Source organism: Melanostigma gelatinosum (assembly GCF_949748355.1).
Source record: "Melanostigma gelatinosum genome assembly, chromosome: 4".
Taxonomy (NCBI): domain Eukaryota; kingdom Metazoa; phylum Chordata; class Actinopteri; order Perciformes; family Zoarcidae; genus Melanostigma; species Melanostigma gelatinosum.
In genome coordinates this window covers 30,320,524-30,342,792 of record NC_136637.1, presented here as the reverse complement: position 1 = coordinate 30,342,792, position 22,269 = coordinate 30,320,524, and the positions used below count along the sequence as shown (strand labels likewise).

At 42.2% G+C, this 22,269-nt stretch overlaps 2 protein-coding genes across 2 annotated transcripts; both read left to right on the top strand.

The window, feature by feature from the left end:
- Positions 1-2,854: 2,854 nt before the first annotated feature.
- On the top strand, positions 2,855-10,974 carry plcxd1.1 (phosphatidylinositol-specific phospholipase C, X domain containing 1, tandem duplicate 1). Its single transcript, XM_079267535.1, has 7 exons — positions 2,855-2,979; positions 3,553-3,673; positions 4,394-4,536; positions 4,605-4,733; positions 7,599-7,754; positions 9,172-9,352; positions 10,169-10,974. Exons 2-7 carry the CDS (start codon positions 3,565-3,567, stop codon positions 10,411-10,413), a joined length of 963 nt encoding a protein of 320 aa, XP_079123661.1. The 5' UTR covers positions 2,855-2,979; positions 3,553-3,564; the 3' UTR covers positions 10,414-10,974.
- Positions 10,975-16,734: 5,760 nt separating this feature from the next.
- plcxd1.2 (phospholipase C, X domain containing 1, tandem duplicate 2) lies at positions 16,735-20,754 on the top strand. The gene is made up of 6 exons (XM_079267539.1): positions 16,735-16,853; positions 19,005-19,141; positions 19,265-19,393; positions 19,859-20,011; positions 20,200-20,383; positions 20,469-20,754. The coding sequence occupies exons 1-6, from the start codon at positions 16,772-16,774 to the stop codon at positions 20,720-20,722; spliced, it is 939 nt and encodes a 312-aa protein (XP_079123665.1). The 5' UTR covers positions 16,735-16,771; the 3' UTR covers positions 20,723-20,754.
- Positions 20,755-22,269: the final 1,515 nt, after the last annotated feature.

Sequence of the window (22,269 nt, the reverse complement as noted above, 5' to 3'; positions counted from 1 at the left end):
ACCTCTAGCAGAGGTCCGAGGTAATCTGACGCAAAATGCATAATTTGTTTTGTAATTTGTAATTTGACTTTTCAGCAACCACCAACAGGTGATCCAATTAGCTACAGGACATGGAAACGACAATGTTTGGTTAAATTGAATTGTTGATAATGCTATAAACAAAAACAAAATGAGTGGCTGTATAGCTTGTGCTGCAGCTAGACCAGCTAGGTTCACCGAACCAGCACCACTATATCCTGAATCTGACCCAACAGGATACGCATGCATGACAAATATGACTAAAATGGCTACTCCACCAAATTGCACTACTCTGGCATCCATATTTAAAGTACAAAACCTGACCCAACGCAGACGCAGACATATCTTAGCTAAAAGAGCAACTGCAGCTGAGTTCAGTCTGGACAAAGGTCCAACATACATAGATGCTATCGGAGTGCCCAGAGGAGTGCCTAATCAATACAAATTGGTATATCAAATTGCAGTAGGTTTTGAGAGTATCGCAAGTATTATTCCATGGATAACTGTGAATAAAAATGTTGATCGTATCAATTATGTGCATTACAATGTTCTTCGTTTGGCTAATCATACTAGGAATGCAATAGAGGGTCTGGCTGAGCAGCTGGCCCCACTTCCTTGATTTCTATGCAAAACAAAATGGCTTTGGAGCTTTTGCTCAATGTTTGGAGATCTGTGTTGCACTAACATCCCCAACAATACTGCGCCGGACGGTTCAGTCACAAAAGCACTGAATAGTCTGAAGGCACTGTCAAAAGAAATGCAGGAAGCATCAGGTGTGAATAATCCATTTGGAGATTGGATGGAAAACATGTTTGGAAAATGGAAGCACCTGATCTTGTCAATAGCAGTGTCAGTGGGTGTGTTCATTGCAATACTGGTCTCATGTGGATGTTGTATAATACCCTGTATTCGTTCTTTGGTTGGCCGTCCTATCACCACTGCCCTCTCCAAGGAACCATTACCACCCCCTCCTTATGGAGCTTACCCAGTAGGGGAAGAGCAGAACAGCCTGGTAGGGTCAGGAGAGGCAGAGGAAGACACCAGCGTGTGAACAGGGCAGGAAAGTAAAGAAAGTGACGTCCTTCAGACGTCAAGAGAGGGATTTGTTGAGAAAATTAGCTTATATACAGCTTTAATCAGCAATTAGCTTATATACAGCTTAATTAACAGCTAGTTTATATGCAGCTTTAAGTAGCAACTAGCTTATATACAGTTTAATTAACAGCTAGTTAATATGCAGCTTTAAGTAGCAATTGACTTATATACAGTTTAATTAATCACTAGCATATTTGTAGTTTTAATAACCATTAGTTTATATACAGCTCTATTAATCACTTATACAGTGCTCACAACACAGCAAGGCCAGAGAGAAGCAGGTGAAAGGTTACTTATTTAACTGCGACACAAGGAACAGGACGCCATCCTTAGAGAAGATAAGAAAGAGACAATGAGACAGTGAGACAACGCCCCAAGCTGAGCCCGGCTCTTCATACACACTCTTTCTTAGGACCTCTCGCCTCAAAATCTCACTCACACTGATGGAAACCAACGCCTACTGGGAGGGGCCAAGGTGGATGGACATCCACGGCCTCCATCCAGGCGCCATAACGTACAAACGTGCCACGCCTGCATCTTTGACTTTGGCCAATGTGTATCAAGGGGTGGAACCCCTATATTAAGTTTCACGCTGATGTGTTTAAGCGTGTCTCATGGTGAATCTCTGCGAAGTTCATCCATTAGCACCCAAGCTTGTTTTTGATAGCTGGGCTGAATGACTCTGTTGATAAATAAATCTATTGCTTTTGATTTAACTATACGCCTCTGAGAGCTTCTGTTTCATTCTTAAACCTGCTCTAAGTGTGAAAGACAGCTACAACACTTTTTTTCACAACAAAACCAACGTCTTATTTACTGAAGTCTCTTAATGAGGAAAATGCTTTTCTCACAACAATACCGTGAGTGGCCACTAGGAGGCAGCTGCGTATCCAGTTCTTATTATACATCCATGATGTAAATATTGCACGACTATAAATCATTTTAAAAAATGGCATTATGAGTTATGAGATGCATTCAGGTGTTTACATAACATAACTCCACAGAGCTTCTTACCAGCTGATGACGTCATGCAGGTCTGCAGAATATTGAGGAGTTTCCAGAGAGGAGCAACTTTTCATTGGGCTCAGCAATATCTAATATTGATCATTATAGTATTATTGGTGTTTTTGCAAAGACGAAAAAAACTGGACCTTATGATTAATGCTGAATTGTAGCCAAATTCTTTATAAAATATAAAATATAAATATAAATATAAAATATTAGAAAAACTAAACGAAAATGAAACTCAACTCTGTATTAAGTCCTTCCAATCATGAAATTAAATCCTAAATAAATTATGAGAAAATGATCTGATCCTATCACTAACATTCTTTCTTTTAAATGTATTTACTTTTTGTATTCTTTTTATTCATGCTATTATTTTCTTTTTCTTTCTTTTGCTCAAATAATTCATTATTTTATTTTTTATTCTATTTATTTATTTGTATTCTATTTTCTTTTGCATGTAAATGTTTTATATCTAATGTGGAATCTACTCAGGATGATAACTTTGTATTTTATTGCCTTATTATTTGTAAATTCATCATGTCAATAAGATATATTATTTAAATTCAGAGGGCTCTTTAAGAGGAGAGACTCTGCATCTGCTGATCTGTCAGCAGGCGCGCTCCTTCCCTCCCTCCCTCCCTCCCCTCTTTCCCTCCCTCCCTCCCCTCAGCTCGCGCTCCCCGCTGCTGCACCTCGGGACAGCGACAGACACCACCCGGTGAACGGAGGAGCTCAACCCCTCATGTCGCTGCACCTGCAGCAGCCATCGGATCGCACGCGGACACTCGATCGTCATGGATCATCGATAAGAGTCTGATAAGATGCGCCGGCTTCCTCCGTCCTCTGCAGGTGTGAACGGTAACCGACTAGTCTGCTGGGGGGGCGGGGGGGTAGGGTTGGAGGACCCTTGCACGGGTCACGCTTTATCTTATGACGCCATGCATGCTTCCTCTGCAGCCATGACGTCGTCTTCTAATGCATTCGGGACGGTGGTGTTGTGGCGCGCGCCCCTAGCTCTCGTGTCACCGGGTTATTCCTCCGAGGTGATTTGACTGGTTCCACTGGTTCCACTGGTTCCACTGGTTTCACTGGTTCGGTGAGAAGAAGCAGCGGCAGATTGGTCGAGTGACGAACAGATAAACAGACTTCATAGACTCACAGAGTGCTGCTGAAGTTTACTTTATCGTCATCATCATCATCATCAAACCACAGAACAACATATTTCAAGAACAATAATAAAAACTAAATTCATTGAAAAATACAAATAAAATAATGAATGCTGATAATAATAATAACAATAATATGCTTTATGATGATAATATTGATGATAGTAATAATAATAACAATAGTAACAATGATGATAAAACAATAACAACACTGCTGGTAATGATAATAATAATTGTCAACAATATGAATGTGTGTCCACTGAAGCTGGAGCTCAGGATGTCGTCGGTGTGCGCAGTGAGTCTGGGGCAGCTGCCCATGGAGAGCTGGATGTCTCACCTGCCCCGCGCCCTGTGGGACACCCCCCTGTACCAGCTGGCCATCCCAGGTAGGAAGCCTCACAGCAGCAGGTGAGAGTGGCTGAGCTGCTGATGTGAGTGGGCCACGTCAACACAACGCGCATATCAGCAACGTGAAAATCATCAGTCACCTCCATATATTGTACGATAAGTTGATAACGTAATTATCGTGACAGGCCTGGTTATGGAGTGGTTTCAGTTTCATAACTCATGGTATTTAATAACTCATGGTATTTAATCACTCATGGTATTTAATAACTCATGGTATTTAATAACTCATGGTATTTAATAACTCATGGTATTTAATAACTCATGGTATTTAATAACTCATGGTATTTAATCACTCATGGTATTTAATAACTCATGGTATTTAATAACTCATGGTATTTAATAACTCATGGTATTTAATAACTCATGGTATTTAATAACTCATGGTATTTAATAACTCATGGTACTTAATAACTCATGGTATTTAATAACTCATGGTATTTAATAACTCATGGTATTTAATAACTCATGGTACTTAAACATTGTATTTCGTGTCCTGGCTGTTGTTTAAGGCGGCTCACAGCCCGATGAAGATTCTCTCCTCGTTTGCTTGTCTTTTCTTTATTTGCATGCGGTTTCTTTGCGTTTGCATGTCCGTTGAGCTCTCAGTGCCGCTGCCTGTGCTGCTACACCAAACACTCAAACACTCAAACACTCAAATGTTTAGTGATGATTGCGTTTATCATCTCCCCCCCGATCAGGCAGCCACAATGCAATAACCTACTGCCTGGATATGAACGACGGATCCCCGGTGGACCTCACGCAGCCAGACATGCTTCAGAAGCTGGACAAGTACATGAAGCCGTTCATTCGCCCCTTTGTGTACAAGTGGGCGATAACGCAGGTAATGAACTAGACTCGGTGTCGCTCGCTGTTCGGTACCTGGTGTAGTGAGGCCTGCGTGTTTTACAGGAGTACACCATCAAGCAGCAGCTGGACTCTGGGGTCAGATACTGTGACCTGAGGATTGCACACCGGCCCAATGACAGCTCCTCTGACCTGTACTTCTACCACGGAGTTTACACCACGCTCACTGTGGAGGTGAGGCCACAGCATCGCACACACACACGTAGCCACACACACACACACACACACACACACATACACACACGTAGCCACACACACACACACACACACACTCACACTCACACACACACACACACACACACACACACACACACACACACACACACACACACACACACACACACACACACACACACATACACACACGTAGCCACACACACACACACACACACACACACTCACACTCACACACACACACACACACACACACACACACACACGTAGCCACACACACACACACACACACACACACGTAGCCACACACACACACACACACACACACACACACGTAGCCACACACACACACACACACACACACACACTCACACACACACACACACGTAGCCACACACACACACACACGTAGCCACACACGCACACACACACACACACACACACGCACACGTAGCCACACACACACACACACACACACACGTAGCCACACACGCACACACACACACACACACGTAGCCACACACGCACACACACACACACACACACACACACACACACACACACGTAGCCACACACGTAGCCACACACACACACACACGTAGCCACACACACACTCACACACACACACACACGTAGCCACACACACACACACACACACGTAGCCACACACACACTCACACACACACACACACACACGTAGCCACACACACACACACGTAGCCACACACACACTCACACACACACACACACGTAGCCACACACACACACACGTAGCCACACACACACACACACACACGTAGCCACACACACACACACACACGTAGCCACACACACACACACACGTAGCCACACACACACTCACACACACACACACACGTAGCCACACACACACTCACACACACACACACACACGTAGCCACACACACACACACACACGTAGCCACACACACACACACACACACACACACACGTAGCCACACACACACACACACACGTAGCCACACACACACACACACACACGTAGCCACACACACACTCACACACACACACACACGTAGCCACACACGTAGCCACACACACACACACACGTAGCCACACACACACTCACACACACACACACACGTAGCCACACACACACACACACACACACACACGTAGCCACACACACACTCACACACACACACACACACGTAGCCACACACACACACACGTAGCCACACACACACTCTCACACACACACACACGTAGCCACACACACACACACACACGTAGCCACACACACACACACACGTAGCCACACACACACACACACACGTAGCCACACACACACACACACGTAGCCACACACACACTCACACACACACACACACGTAGCCACACACACACTCACACACACACACACACACGTAGCCACACACACACTCACACACACACACACACACGTAGCCACACACACACACACACACACACACACACACGTAGCCACACACACACACACACACGTAGCCACACACACACACACACACACGTAGCCACACACACACTCACACACACACACACACGTAGCCACACACTCACACACACACACACACACACACACACACACACACGTAGCCACACACACACTCACACACACACACACACGTAGCCACACACACACACACACACGTCGCCACACACACACACACACACACACACACACACACGTAGCCACACACACACACACACGTAGCCACACACACACACACACACATATGTAGCCACACACACACACACACACACACACACACGTAGTCACACACACACACGCACACACACACACACACGTAGTCACACGCACACACACATACACACACAGTGACATTTGTGCTCCTTAAAGGTCTTCAGCATTAAGTCGTGCTCAGTGAACAATCATCTCTGAGTGGGGAAACTAAATCCTTTAATTCGATTGGTCACGGTTTGGGATGTTTTTAAGGTTATTGAAGTGGGAACACGCCATTATTATTTAAAAACCTTACTCTTACTGAAGAGAAGCCACCGTGAGTACGAGTAACGACGAGTAACAGGATAATAGTACAAATGTAGAGTAAGGGGTCATTTAAAAGTTGCGTTTAAACGCGTGAAAATGCGTGAAAAACTCCGGCTGTACCACATTTTATCCAAGGTAAGATCATTGAGCAGTAAGCCTCAAGAATAACTGAGTTTCCAGCTACGTAAATCCCTCACGGTAAACTTATTGGTTTGCGGACTGATGTTTTGAAGCCTCAATTTCGTCATTTTAGCCGTCGCCATCTTGTTTTTCTGCAACCAGTGAACAGGAAGTGACCATATCTGGACTGAGGAGGAGTGACGTAGAGACGCTGTATACGTCTCTGGTGTCGACCTGTCAATCAGCGTGTAGCCCCGCCCTAAAGCATCCCCTGCTTTATGGTCTGTGTGACTCTAAATGGACCATAATGTACTAAATGAACATCATGCTGTATTGAAGAAGACTTGAAACTAGAGATTGAGACATAAACTCATGTTTACAATGTTTACTGAGGGAATAAATCAAGAGAGAAGTAGAGTCATTTTCTATAGACTTCTATACAACCAGAGGAGTCGCCCCCTGGTGGACACTAGAGAGAATGCAGCTTTAACACGTGAAGCTTTGGCTTCACTCTTCGTAATGTTTCTGGCAAGATTAATGTGGAGCAGCAAACACTTTAATACCTTGTGTGTCCAGAACTGGCAGGTTGTGACAGACTTCCATCATATCTTATCAGACCCTTGTCCTCCCAGATAACTGCTGTTTCACTCCTGCTGTCAGCTTATTTAAAACAAGGCTGTGGATCGGCAGCAGACTAACTTGTGTTTCCCCGGCAGACCGTTCTCATGGAGATCAGCGAGTGGCTGGACGCTCATCCCAAAGAGGTGGTCATCCTCTCCTTCAGCCACTTCCTGGGCCTGAGCCAGGAGCTCCACACTCTGCTGCTCTCGACCATACGCAACGTCTTCACCTCCAAACTCTGCCCCAAAACGGTACGGCTCCTCCTCCGCGCTGAGGAGAAGAAGGCTGCTCATCATCTACAGCTTTGTTATTGTCAATCAATCCTTTGAAAAAAGACCAAAACCCAGCAGTTGACTGATTCTGATCATAAGTACGTCTGTGCAGCCAAACTCTTCATGCGATTGGTTCAGTCCGTCATCAGGGAAAGAACCAAATGTTTCATTTCCTAAACCTCCACATTTACTGAGTCTGAGGCGAGTTCCTCTCTGAAGGCGTGAGGGTTTAGTTCTTCTGTGTTTGAGTCTCTCAGACGCTCCGAGCTCTTTTTGAACCCTTTCTGTCAGTCCACATTTCTGCAGACTTTGCCTGAGGGTATTACCCACAATGCATTGCAATATGACATCAAACACAGGGTTACCAGTGGAAGCTGGAGACATTAATACTTAAAAACATAAAATCAGAGGAATGCAAACAGACTTTTATAACACAGCTGGTTTATTCATCAAACATTGAATTTTGTGATTGAAGCTATTTTGATTAAAGAACGAGTAAATAGATTATTCATTTATTTTACCTCATCTTGTGAGGATGAATTCCTGGAAGACCTCCAAATCAAGCGGTAAAAACATATGAAATAAATGACTACAATTTGTATAGAACGTGCTGCGACGTGATACGTCGCAGGAAAGTAGCGTCATAATGATGAGATGCTTCCACTCAACCTCACCAGGTGAGCTCACTCTCTGAAGGGTCAGCGTTTAAGGCCTGAGAGGACAAAGGGGTTGGACCTTTATACATGTTGGCAAGTAGTCACATGATCAGTATGGACAAGTAGTCACATGATCAGTATGGACATGTAGTCACATGATCAGTATGGACAAGTAGCCACGTGATCAGTATGGACAAGTAGTCACGTGATCAGTATGGACAAGTAGTCACGTGATCAGTATGGACAAGTAGTCACGTGATCAGTATGGACAAGTAGTCACGTGATCAGTATGGACAAGTAGTCACGTGATCAGTATGGACATGTAGTCACATGATCAGTATGGACAAGTAGTCACGTGATCAGTATGGACAAGTAGTCACGTGATCAGTATGGACAAGTAGTCACGTGATCAGTATGGACAAGTAGTCACGTGATCAGTATGGACAAGTAGTCACGTGATCAGTATGGACAAGTAGTCACGTGATCAGTATGGACAAGTAGTCACATGATCAGTATGGACAAGTAGTCACGTCGTGCGCGGTAGTAACAGTTCATTCCAGATATCAGACGGAGAACTCAATGAGCAGAAGAGACAGACTTTTACAAAGAGAATCATGAACCATAGAAGCTTTCAGAGAAATCTTTTTATTGATTTCTATGACAAAAATATAGAATAACGCCAGCCTGATCCTTTACATGACATTCATGAACAAAGGTATGGTCCTTGTGGTTGATTTCAGGAAGCGTTAACCCTTCGTAACCTGTGGGCTTTGGGCTACAACGTGATCGTGTCCTACGAACACAACATCTGCAGCTGTCACGGCGACCTGTGGCCTCACATCCCGTACTGGTGGGCCAACAAATGCAAAGCTGAGGCTCTCATCCAGGACTTTGAACACAGGAAGGAACACGGCAGGCCCGGTAATATCAATATATATCTTTGATTGAATTCTTTATTTGGGGACAGTAGCTTCAATTACAAAGCATACATCAGCAAAAGGATCTCTTTATTCCTTCTGCGTCCACAATCAAGGGGAGACTTGAAAGAAAATGGAATAAAAGTCAATGTTAAATGAAGTAAAACATTACAGAATCATTCTATATCTACTCAAAATCTGTCCGAAAGGGTTTTACACATTTGACCAAAGACCGTGTATAAGAAGTGGACGTAGTCGTCACGACGTCTCTCGTTGGTTTGTGATGTTTTGAAGCCTCGAGTTCAGCATTTTGGCCGTCGCCATCTTGTTGTTTTGCAACCAGTGAACAGGAAGTGACCACATAAGGACTGAGGAGGAGTGACGTAGAGACCTGTCAATCACAGTAGCCCCGCCCTAAAGCATCCCCTGCTTTATGGTCTGTGTGACTCTAAATGGAGCATAATGTACTAAATGAACATCATGCTGTATTGAAGAAGACTTGAAACTAGAGATTGAGACATAAACTCATGTTTACAATGTTTACTGAGGGAATAAATCAAGAGAGAAGTAGAGTCATTTTCTATAGACTTCTATACAACCAGAGGAGTCGCCCCCTGGTGGACACTAGAGAGAATGCAGCTTTAACACATGAAGCTCTGAAGAACTTTAAAGAACCGGAGGTTGTGGCCTGGTTATGAGGAGAATATAAACTAGATCATGAACCATAAATAATTCAATGGTGTGCTTATGATCCCGGGTTGAAGTAGATCATAGATTTAGTCTTTGATATAATACTTTTTTACACGTGTGTGTGTTTCAGGTGGTTTCTTCGTGACAGGAATCAATCTGACGGGGGACCTGAAGTACATCTGCTCTCACCCCACCGAGTCCCTGAAGGACTTGGTGACGTCCACGTATCCGGCCCTGCTGAGCTGGGTGATGGAGCAGAGTCCCGGCTCCGGAGTCGGCTCGCTCAACATCATCGCCGGGGATTTCATCACCGAGAGCCAGTTCGTGCCGACCGTCGTCACGCTGAATGAGAAACTACTGAAATGGTCCTCGTGACTTTTCATCAATTTGCATTATTCTACAAGAAGTGAATCACAGCATGAGCTTGTTTGGTGACGGGAAAAAGCACTTGAATTATTGGTTTAAATATTGTAAATGCACTTATCTGGAGGCAGTGAAATGTACATTTCAGTCTTAAAAAACTGACATTTTTGGTATTTTGACCTGCACTGTTTACATTCAGTTCACCATTCATGCAACGTACTGTATCAGTTCTCACGAGTCAGCAAAAGGTGGCCGGTTTATTGTTACGGTGACCAGCAATAATAACACAACTAATCTCACCTGGACATTTTAGAAGCAGAAGCACAAACGATGGTTTCAATGAGCACATAGTAATGTACAAACCTTTTTAATTATGACATTTCACCGATACACATATTAATCCATGGAGAATAGACAAGACATCAGACTTAAGCAAAAATGCATGAGCCTCTTGTTTGCATGAACCCAAACTGTGACTGTTTTACTTCTAACAGTAACTTGAGCCAACACAACAGGTGAGATCTTGTCTTAGAGCAGTGCTGCACCGCTGTGCCTGGAGGTGAAGCTTTTCCAATAAACATCAACATTTTCAAGCAAATCGCCCCAATTTATTCAACAACCATTCAGATGTACAAATCAACGGCATGGGACGATATCAATATAATATTATCCCGATGAACGTGAAAATATGCGTGAAATAACACAAAATCATAATCATTTCACCAAATAGTTTTATTGCATCTGTGAGACAAATCTCTTCATAGTGAACATCCTTTTTAGGCAGTAACAATCTTGAACATGGTGATCAATAAGACCGGTTACCGGTAGCGACCAAAACAACTCTCCAGTCAAACTATACCTGCAATCTATCTGATATTTTTACACCCGGATCTAGAAAAAGAACACTATTTGTCTGGTTTTGCTAACAGCCAATCACCACAAGTGATTTAATGCTACCAGAGCAGCTACAACCTTCACACCTGGGTTTACCAGCCGGCACTGAACCGGCGGCTAGCGGCTAACAGTGCAAACAGAGCTAACAGTTTTAACCTTGGGGGGGGGGGGGGGGGGGGGGGGGGGAACAGGAAGTTATTCTTTCCTGAAGAACGGCAGCACAGCCATGAGCGGACGAGGAAACGCTTGCATCTTATTTCTCTCCCGTCCACGAAGAGACAAAAACCTGCTGCTGAATCACCGCTAGGGGGACACTCGCGGACGCGTTGAGCCGAAATCAATATTTCATTTTTAACCTAGATCTAGAAAAATAAGACTATTTGTATGGTTTGGCCCACTACTGCAGCAGCTACAACCTTCACAGCCAGGATTACCGGCCTGGACACGACTCTGGACATGGAGACGTCTGAACCGGCGGCTAGCGGCTAGCGGCTAATAGCGCTAACAGAGCTAACATTGTTAACCTGGGTTCTACCAGGTTACGCTCCGGTTACTCTCAGAACGGTTGCACTGGTTGTGCAGGTTTCTCCTGTCGTTAGGAAATGTTGGACACGCACCGAGAGACAGAAGCCGCTGCAGAGCCTCTGAAGCTCTGTTGGTGTCGGTGTCACTTTGAGGCTTCTGGTGAGCTTGTTTTTAAACGACACCCAGCCCTACTAATCATAAATCATATGCTCCCCCTGCATTAATAAAGAAGTTATTTTTTCTTACATGTTTATTCTTGTATATTTTAAGCAGCTCTATTTGTCACTTACTCGACATCAGGGGTGTCAAACATACGGCCCGCGGGCCGCATCCGGTCCGCCACGTCATTTTATGTGGCCCGCGAATCCACCATAAAAAAAAATATCAAAGTTAGATTTGATCATGAAAATATCCCCATCGTCGAAATTATGAGATAGAAAGTCAAAATGATGAGATACTTAAACACACAGTCATAGAAGTAGCTCTTTGGCTGGTTACTCGACACTCTACATGAAATGTATTGAGAGAACATTGAAGACTACTTTAAACGTTGCTTTAAAAACACATGAAATACTTCATGATTGTGCAAACGCACCCTTGAAAGGATTTTAAGCTTTGAACAAAGTTATTATAATAACTTGTTTGATATTTGTCTTTGATATTTGTCTTTAATACTTTGATCTTTGATAGAGTAATGTGGGTTTCTGAACCCTCAATTAAAAGGATTTAGGTAATAATAACAGAAATGTGCTTAAATATATTTTTACATTTATATAACTGCATGTACAATATGTTTACACTTGAATAAACAATAATCAAATGCAGAGAGTTATTTAACAATATGTTATGAATCGTTACATTTACAACCGGTCCTTTGAGGGACCGTGATGCTGATGTGGCCCGGAGTGAAGCTGCGTTTGAGACCCCTGATCTACATGATAGAGAGCTTTTTAAGTCACGAGTGACAATATTCACACTTATCTTGACAATGTAAATTCACCACGATCAACTTATTCATAGTCATTCCCAACAGCCATAACAGACACAAACATTCAATGCATCACATCACGTGGTTGAGATACAGCTGCCTGTGATTACACACTTGGCCAGTAGGTGGTGTCGTGTGCACATGAAGCTTCGAGAAATGAACCCTTTCTCGAAGCAATTGGCTGAAGCGGCTCGATGCCTCATGAGGCTTCATCTCGCCATCACTAGAACACTCGTACTAATGGGCATTAAATGTCACTCAATCTCGCCAGGCTGTCGTTAGGCAGCACAGCCTCGTGCAGGAACGTCAGGTAGTGAAGCAGGTAACCTGGTGGACAGGTGTCTCTGACATTCACTCCAGCTGGTTTCACCAGAGACACCAAAGGAGTCTTTAAAGGGCCGAACGACCAGCGCTCCTATCTCAGTCTGATCACACGAGGTCTGCATTCAGCGGCTGTTCTCCTCGTCTCTTAAAACCTCAAGAAAAGGACGTCCTCGCACTCTGATTGGTCGAGAGGAGAGACGCCCCAAGCTGCTCTCGTTCTGCATCAGGAGTGAACAGCTGATCTGAATCAAATCATCTCAGAGAACTGAGTTCAGCTGAAGTGAGTTAGGAAAAGAGAAGCGACAGCGAGCACCAAATAAAAACGAACTCACAAAGTAAAGATCTGCACGGATCCTGTGATCCATGAACAGACTGCATTCATCTGCACGATGTGCATGATGTATTAATCACTGGGCTGTAATGAGATTATGTATTCATGTGATTTTATGAGAACAGAAGTGATTTATTTTGGCCTCAAATGAACAATAAAGTTGTTTTCTGCTCTATTTTTGTATGAAACAGAGCATATACAGCAGAAGGTATGAAAGTAAAATAACAGCATACAAATGTTATTACAAATGCAGATATTAAGTGTATAGAAGCCTTTTTGTTGGTGGAATTAGAAAGTAGTTTCACATATTGGACATCCTTCAGGAAAACCACTAATTAAGTTTTTTATTGTTAAATTTATATTTATGAATAAACAAATGTGATGTCATTATCAAACTTATTATAAAAACGTCTTTGTCTTCTTTTCCATAATTTCCCATAATAATGTAAAAGTAATTTATGTTTATGTCGTCCAAAAAAGGTCATATTGATAGCGAATATTGTGCATGTGTACATTTTATATACCGGATTAAACAGCAACGTATGGGCAACACTATCATATAAGTCACTTTTACACACTCCAAACACAACTATACATAAACTATATATACAAATACTAATATATACACGACTAATATAAGCAACTAGAACATGTGGCATAAATCCACGAATTCCTGGCCATAAATCAGCGTTTTATTTACTGCGCTTCGATATTGAACAACAAGCTAACGGCTAAACGGCTAATTAATACGTCGCCGAGCATTAGAATTCGACGCAGAACCCATAAATACCTTCGGTTTTTCTCTCCGTGGAACCACGAGAAAGCTGTGAGCCAACAACGCCAACACAGCAGTTCCCTTCACCGGAAAAAATCATAGGTATCCTTTATGAAGAATCACAAAAATAACGGCGATAATCATCCGGTTCAAAGCTAGAAACATTGTTGGCAACTACATCCTGTCTGTTTCTCATCTGTTTCCTGTAGAAGGGGGTCAATCTAACGTGCTGGACTCGTGGGCGGCTGCTCAGACTTTTGGCGAATGGAATTTTACGTTGGGGTGCGCGGCACTCTTTGCATCTTTACTCGCTGAAAGTTCTGTAAATCAACACCCGGCTTCGACGCCCTCCTTCCTGAGACTCTGACGCGTCGAAGGCGGGCTCATTGACTGAATTCGACCAATGATAGGCTGAGCTCGAGCCCCATACACACACAGCAACTGGAATCCAGACCAGAAAATCCCACGGATGAGAGCAGAAACAGGCTCTGAGAGGACCGGCTCTCAACATGATTTATAACGGCTGTATTTGGATGTATTGAATAATATGAGTGATAAAAAAGTGCAATATATAGTTATATAGAATATAAAAGTACAATGTAAGAGCTGCAACAGCTGGTTCCAAAATGACGAGCTCGCGTGCCCTCTCTGTACTGAAGCCTCTAGAACTTTCTTATTCTTCACTGTATCGCAGCCAAACGTCATTCTAGGACTACTGACCGGCTGTGCTGTGATTTGGGAGAGTTTTTAGCCTCTCAGCTGCATGATTTCAAAAACATAATATCAATAAAAGTGCTTTTCTTTCAGGCGAACCTGAATATTTTCAATTTGAGCTGTGTAATGTCTTCATGTACTATATTAACCAGCAACATATACACAATATTACCCACTGAACAATCTCACAAGTGTTGTCTGAATCTAGCATCAAACATTATTAACATAGACCTAGTTACAGAAGTCTCTTTAGTATGGGGATGCCATTTTCGATCAGAGGCCTAAAAATAGGGCTCGTGTTGTTATTCAGCATTCCAAGTATTGTTCTTCAAATCTTTATTCCGTTTCTTCTATTTCTTTTGGATCGCTTCTTCTTCTGCATTTTTTAAGCTACAGAAACCGTTCGACGATCAAAATGTTCAGCTCTTTAAGGACATTCCTGCTTCCTGTTATGCTTTTTGAAATAGTAAGCTTTTTGCAAAACATTTTTGAATGGGATGTCTGTGGAGAAAACGTTCAAATGCTCTTAAACTTCCTCAACTTTAAAATCCTTCTTCCTCATACGTTCAGCTACAGACACCGTTTCCACTTTAACATGTTGAGAAAAAATAGAAAAAAACTATTACCGCATGATTCAGCTTCTTGATATCTTTTACACTTTTTGAATTGTCACAATTGAACTTTTATGATTTATTTAGTGCTTTTCTGACTTTATAATGTGTGTGTATTGCACAGCTCAGAGTGCGTGATGTCATCCCCAGAGTGACGAGCAGCTTGAGATTCTTGTGAAAACAATATTTCTATTTTGTCATTGACTCCACAATTTTCACCTTTGTGCATTATTTTTGGTGAAAGTGTAGTTGATCGCTGCATGTCGTAGACAAACGACTGTGGAATCCAACAGATTTACAATTCGTACAACAGCCTCAGATTGAGAGGACGTCCAACGATCTGCTCCATAGAGACCAATGTTAATGCTTACTCCAACATCTTGCACAGACAACCGTACAACTTTTCTAGATCACCACTGAAGCCACATTTTTGACACTACAGACACAATTTCCACATGATCTGTTCTTCAAGTCATCCTTCCTCTCCAGTTCTAATATCGGAGCAATAGGAGCTACGGTTATGGGGGTTTTGAGGATTTGTTTGACAGGTTTTTCAGTTTCATCTCCATGTACAGCCTACAGGCACACAGGTGTTTTTGATTGAATGGAATTAACATCTCAATATATAATGACTAAGTATCACAAAATAATGACTAAGTATCTTACAATAATTATTTAAAGTCATTATTTTGAGTTATTAACTCATTATTTAGAGATACTGAGTCATTATTTGGAGAAAGATTCTCATTATAACCACTTGCAGGATCTTTTTGCCACCACATTGTCCGTAATGGTCCATATATTTGGGAGAAGATACTATCTGTGTTCACCAACGTTACAGGAACAATAAGAATGTACCTTCTGCTCTGCATCAGTATTCTGTTCTTCTATTCCAGCTCAACTTGTTTCTTGTTTTCCTTTAGCTCCGCCCCCTGCGACGTCATAGAAACACGTCAGTAATGTGTTTGCAGACACTAGGAACACAAAGTCAGCTGTTTCTTCTGAGATTCGCAGATTGTCTTTCGAGAAACAATGTGACTCGCTATGCAGCGCAGCTGTCAGTCAGCAGAAGAATGAGGAAACATGAAGGTAGCTCCTCCCCCCGCTGTAGCTCGATCATTTAAAGGACTTAGATGAAGGAAAAGGATCAAACCTCGGATCTACACTTCAGACCTGGTTGTCGTGAGTCTCTCTCCCGCAGGTCCAACATGGATCCGCGCTGTCAGGACTGGATGTCGGGTCTTTCGGAGGAGCTGTGGGACGTTCCCCTGACTAACCTGGCCATACCCGGTAAGTACAGAACCTCTTCTCCTCAGTGTTGCTAAGCAATCCTCCATTCATAAGTCATAGCAGCTCAGAGGAGCAGTTCGATTACAACGTCTCAGGACACAGAACGCTTCTCTGAAGACCTGGACCGTTACTTATCATTATGGAGGGTCACCCTCGTTCATAATGAGGTCGAGTCAATGACAGAAAAACAACAAGAAAGAGAAGTACCGACTAGAGGCAACTTCTTTATTAAATACCAAAAGACAACACAATTTAAATGATGACAATAGTAAACAAAATGGTTGTGCAAAAAACACCCAGAATTCACCAGTAAGGATCATTTGGTAGATAAATGAAAACAATGAAAATAAAATAAAGTTGAAGAACAGAGAACCAGTCAATGTAATTGGTTCATCCATATTCATGTGACACCAGCAACATTACATCATTTCTGATTATTTATTTCTCAAAAATAATGTCAAAGTATCTCAGAACAATGACTTAGTACATCAGAACAATGACTTGGTACATCAGAACAATGACTTGGTACATCAGAACAATGACTTGGTACATCAGAACAATGACTTGGTACATCAGAACAATGACTTGGTACATCAGAACAATGACTTGTTACATCAGAACAATGACTTGTTACATCAGAACAATGACTTGTTACATCAGAACAATGACTTGTTACATCAGAACAATGACTTGTTACATCAGAACAATGACTTGTTACATCAGAACAATGACTTGTTACATCAGAACAATGACTTGTTACATCAGAACAATGACTTGTTACATCAGAACAATGACTTGTTACATCAGAACAATGACTTGTTACATCAGAACAATGACTTGTTACATCAGAACAATGACTTGTTACATCAGAACAATGACTTAGTACATCAGAACAATGACTTAGTACATCAGAACAATGACTTAGTAAATCAGAACAATGACTTAGTACATCAGAACAATGACTTAGTATCTCAGAACAATGACTTAGTACATCAGAACAATGACTTAGTACATCAGAACAATGACGTAGTACCTCAGAACAATGACTTAGTACATCAGAACAATGACTTAGTACATCAGAACAATGACTTAGTACATCAGAACAATGACTTAGTACATCAGAACAATGACTTAGTATCTCAGAACAATGACTTAGTACATCAGCACAATGACTTAGTACATCAGCACAATGACTTAGTACATCAGAACAATGACTTAGTACATCAGAACAATGACTTAGTATCTCAGAACAATGACGTAGTACCTCAGAACAATGACTTAGTACATCAGAACAATGACTTAGTACATCAGAACAATGATTTAGTACATCAGAACAATGACTTAGTATCTCAGAACAATGACTTAGTACATCAGAACAATGACTTAGTACATCAGAACAATGACTTAGTACATCAGAACAATGACTTAGTATCTCAGAACAATGACTTAGTATCTCAGAACAATGACTTAGTACATCAGCACAATGACTTAGTACATCAGCACAATGACTTAGTACATCAGAACAATGACTTAGTACATCAGAACAATGACTTAGTACATCAGAACAATGACTTAGTACATCAGAACAATGACTTATTACATCAGAACAATGACTTAGTACATCAGAACAATGACTTAGTATCTCAGAACAATGACTTAGTACATCAGAACAATGACTTAGTACATCAGAACAATGACTTAGTACATCAGAACAATGACTTATTACATCAGAACAATGACTTATTACATCAGAACAATGACTTAGTACATCACAACAATGACTTAGTACATCACAACAATGACTTAGTACATCAGAACAATGACTTAGTACATCAGAACAATGACTTAGTACATCAGAACAATGACTTAGTACATCAGAACAATGACTTAGTACATCAGAACAATGACTTAGTACATCAGAACAATGACTTAGTACATCAGAACAATGACTTAGTACATCAGAACAATGACTTATTATCACCTGTTTTGGTTTATTTATTAATTCCAGAAGTCTCAGTGAGACCACGTCTCTTTTGGAGGAAACGCCTGAGAACACATATAAACACAAGACTGTGTGTAGTCACACAAGCGGTCACACACACACACAGACAGACAGGAAATGAAGCTTGTCCGTTCTCACCTGTTCATCAGGTTGCCATGACGCCATGAGCTACTGTCTGGACATCAACTCCCCATTGATCCCGTCTGAACCGGACACCTTCAGGCTCCTGGACCGACTTTTCTACTGTTTCACCAGACCTGCCATCTTTAAATGGGCCACAACACAGGTGTGTGTGTGTGTGTGTGTGTGTGTGTGTGTGTGTGTGTGTGTGTGTGTGTGTGGTGTGAGGACCCCTATGGGACTAAGGCAGTATGACATATAGAAGAGTTTCTCTTCCTCTTCCTCGCAGGACAAAAGCATCGAGGAGCAGCTTTCGATGGGGATTCGATACTTCGATCTGCGTATCGCTCACAAACCCAACGACTCGTCCAGAGACCTGTACTTCACACACGTTATATACACACATTTAACCGTTTTGGTGAGTTGAATTGTCTTAAAGAACATCTGTATGTCAGTTACTCATCCTGTGTTACTTTGAATCTTTGAAGTTTGTCTCTCATCCCTTCACGGTGAGTGGAGAATAATAAAACACAGAGAAAAGTCTTGATGAATAGAAGTAACTGACAACAGCAAAACTAAATGAAACATCAGAAAAAGAGGAACTGACGGTTTTTCTGAGCTTTTGCACCACGAAAAAAGTCAACCAATCACATTGCTGAATATATTCATAAAACAACATCATGTAGGCTCCATTGTCTCAACTAGGAGGGCCAGATCCACTCCTTCACAATAAAAGCCCATTCATTTCATATTGGCAGGCGAGTGCTTAGCATTCTCGTGTGGTTTATTCGGACCCCTGTGTGTGAATAACTGCTCTACATTTAGAGATGAAAAGTATTCTTTTAGGCTTTTACAGCATAATCACATTCAATGTCTTCTACAGGAAACACTGTCGTCTGTGGCCGTCTGGCTGACCTCTCACCCAAAGGAGGTCGTTATTCTGGCTTGCAGCCATTTTGAGGGAATCGACGACAAACTCCACCAGTCGTTCATTGTCTCCCTGAAGAAGCTTTTCGGATCAAGACTCTGCCCCCAGGTCAGCCGTCTCCTCTTCTAGAAACCACAGAGCGACTACCGAAGGGGCCTGTTGGGCTCTGGTTAGGGGCCAAATACGTTCGTGGCCCCTAACGTATTTACATCTCTGCTCCCAGGGGCCCGTCGTCTCATAATCTGTCCATGATAGAAACACAAAGCCTCACTCAGACCCTAACGTGTCCTCCACAGGAAGCAGTCCTGACCCTGCGGAGCCTGTGGACGTCTGGCTACCAGGTCGTCCTGTCCTACGACTCACAGTTTGCCGCGAGACATGCAGAGCTGTGGCCCCCCATCCCTTACTGGTGGGCCAACCAGCGCACAGCGCAGGGAGTCACCAGCTACCTGGACTGGAACAAAGACCTGGGACGTCCAGGTGAGGGTCTTCAACACTTTCGACCTTTGACTGTCACTGCTCGAGTCCCAAACATCACAGCGCTTTGTGTCTCGTGTTTGTCCAGAGGGCTTCTTCGTCTCCGGCCTGAACCTCACAGCCGACAGGTTTTACATCGCCGAGCACCCCAAGCAGTCTCTGCGGACGCTGAGCTGCAGTAACTGGGAGGGTTTGAGGACGTGGCTGGAGGAGCAGGAACCAGGATCAGACCCCAAGAGCCTCAACATCATCGCAGGAGACTTTGTGGGTCCACTTCCTCTCTGCTCTCTGGTCATCGCACTCAACCAGAAACTACTGCGCAAGAAGGCCGTCAAACGTTAAAGACAATAGAAAATAACCAACACGACGCAAAAGTGACTGGACAGAATACTACCAAAGACATGCAATAAGACCAAAAACACACAAAGACAGAATACTACCAAAGACATGCAATAAGACCAAAAACACACAAAGACAGAATACTACCAAAAACACACAAAGACAGAATACTACCAAAGACATGCAATAAGACCAAAAACACACAAAGACAGAATACTACCAAAGACATGCAATAAGACCAAAAACACACAAAGACAGAATACTACCAAAGACATGCAATAAGACCAAAAACACACAAAGACAGAATACTACCAAAGACATGCAATAAGACCAAAAACACACAAAGACAGAATACTACCAAAGACATGCAATAAGACCAAAAACACACAAAGACAGAATACTACCAAAAACACACAAAGACAGAATACTACCGAAGACATGCAATAAGACCAAAAACACACAAAGACAGAATACTACCAAAGACATGCAATAAGACCAAAAACACACAAAGACAGAATACTACCAAAGACATGCAATAAGACCAAAAACACACAAAGACAGAATACTACCAAAGACATGCAATAAGACCAAAAACACACAAAGACAGAATACTACCAAAGACATGCAATAAGACCAAAAACACACAAAGACAGAATACTACCAAAGACATGCAATAAGACCAAAAACACACAAAGACAGAATACTACCAAAGACATGCAATAAGACCAAAAACACACAAAGACAGAATACTACCAAAAACACACAAAGACAGAATACTACCGAAGACATGCAATAAGACCAAAAACACACAAAGACAGAATACTACCAAAGACATGCAATAAGACCAAAAACACACAAAGACAGAATACTACCAAAGACATGCAATAAGACCAAAAACACACAAAGACAGAATACTACCAAAGACATGCAATAAGACCAAAAACACACAAAGACAGAATACTACCAAAGACATGCAATAAGACCAAAAACACACAAAGACAGAATACTACCAAAGACATGCAATAAGACCAAAAACACACAAAGACAGAATACTACCAAAAACACACAAAGACAGAATACTACCAAAGACATGCAATAAGACCAAAAACACACAAAGACAGAATACTACCAAAGACATGCAATAAGACCAAAAACACACAAAGACAGAATACTACCAAAGACATGCAATAAGACCAAAAACACACAAAGACAGAATACTACCAAAAACACACAAAGACAGAATACTACCGAAGACATGCAATAAGACCAAAAACACACAAAGACAGAATACTACCAAAGACATGCAATAAGACCAAAAACACACAAAGACAGAATACTACCAAAGACATGCAATAAGACCAAAAACACACAAAGACAGAATACTACCAAAGACATGCAATAAGTCCAAAAACACACAAAGACAGAATACTACCAAAGACATGCAATAAGACCAAAAACACACAAAGACAGAATACTACCAAAGACATGCAATAAGTCCAAAAACACACAAAGACAGAATACTATTAAAGACATGCAATAAGACCAAAAAC

Bases quoted from the DNA above. Each gene is read 5' to 3' on its own strand.
- plcxd1.2 (XM_079267539.1), top strand. From the start codon at position 16,772: ATGGATCCGCGCTGTCAGGACTGGATGTCGGGTCTTTCGGAGGAGCTG. The intron at 16,854-19,004 runs GTAAGTACAGAA...CCTGTTCATCAG, and splicing joins GACTAACCTGGCCATACCCG to GTTGCCATGACGCCATGAGC. The intron at 19,394-19,858 runs GTGAGTTGAATT...TGTCTTCTACAG, and splicing joins ACACACATTTAACCGTTTTG to GAAACACTGTCGTCTGTGGC.
- plcxd1.1 (XM_079267535.1), top strand. From the start codon at position 3,565: ATGTCGTCGGTGTGCGCAGTGAGTCTGGGGCAGCTGCCCATGGAGAGC. The intron at 4,537-4,604 runs GTAATGAACTAG...CGTGTTTTACAG, and splicing joins ACAAGTGGGCGATAACGCAG to GAGTACACCATCAAGCAGCA. The intron at 4,734-7,598 runs GTGAGGCCACAG...TTTCCCCGGCAG, and splicing joins ACACCACGCTCACTGTGGAG to ACCGTTCTCATGGAGATCAG.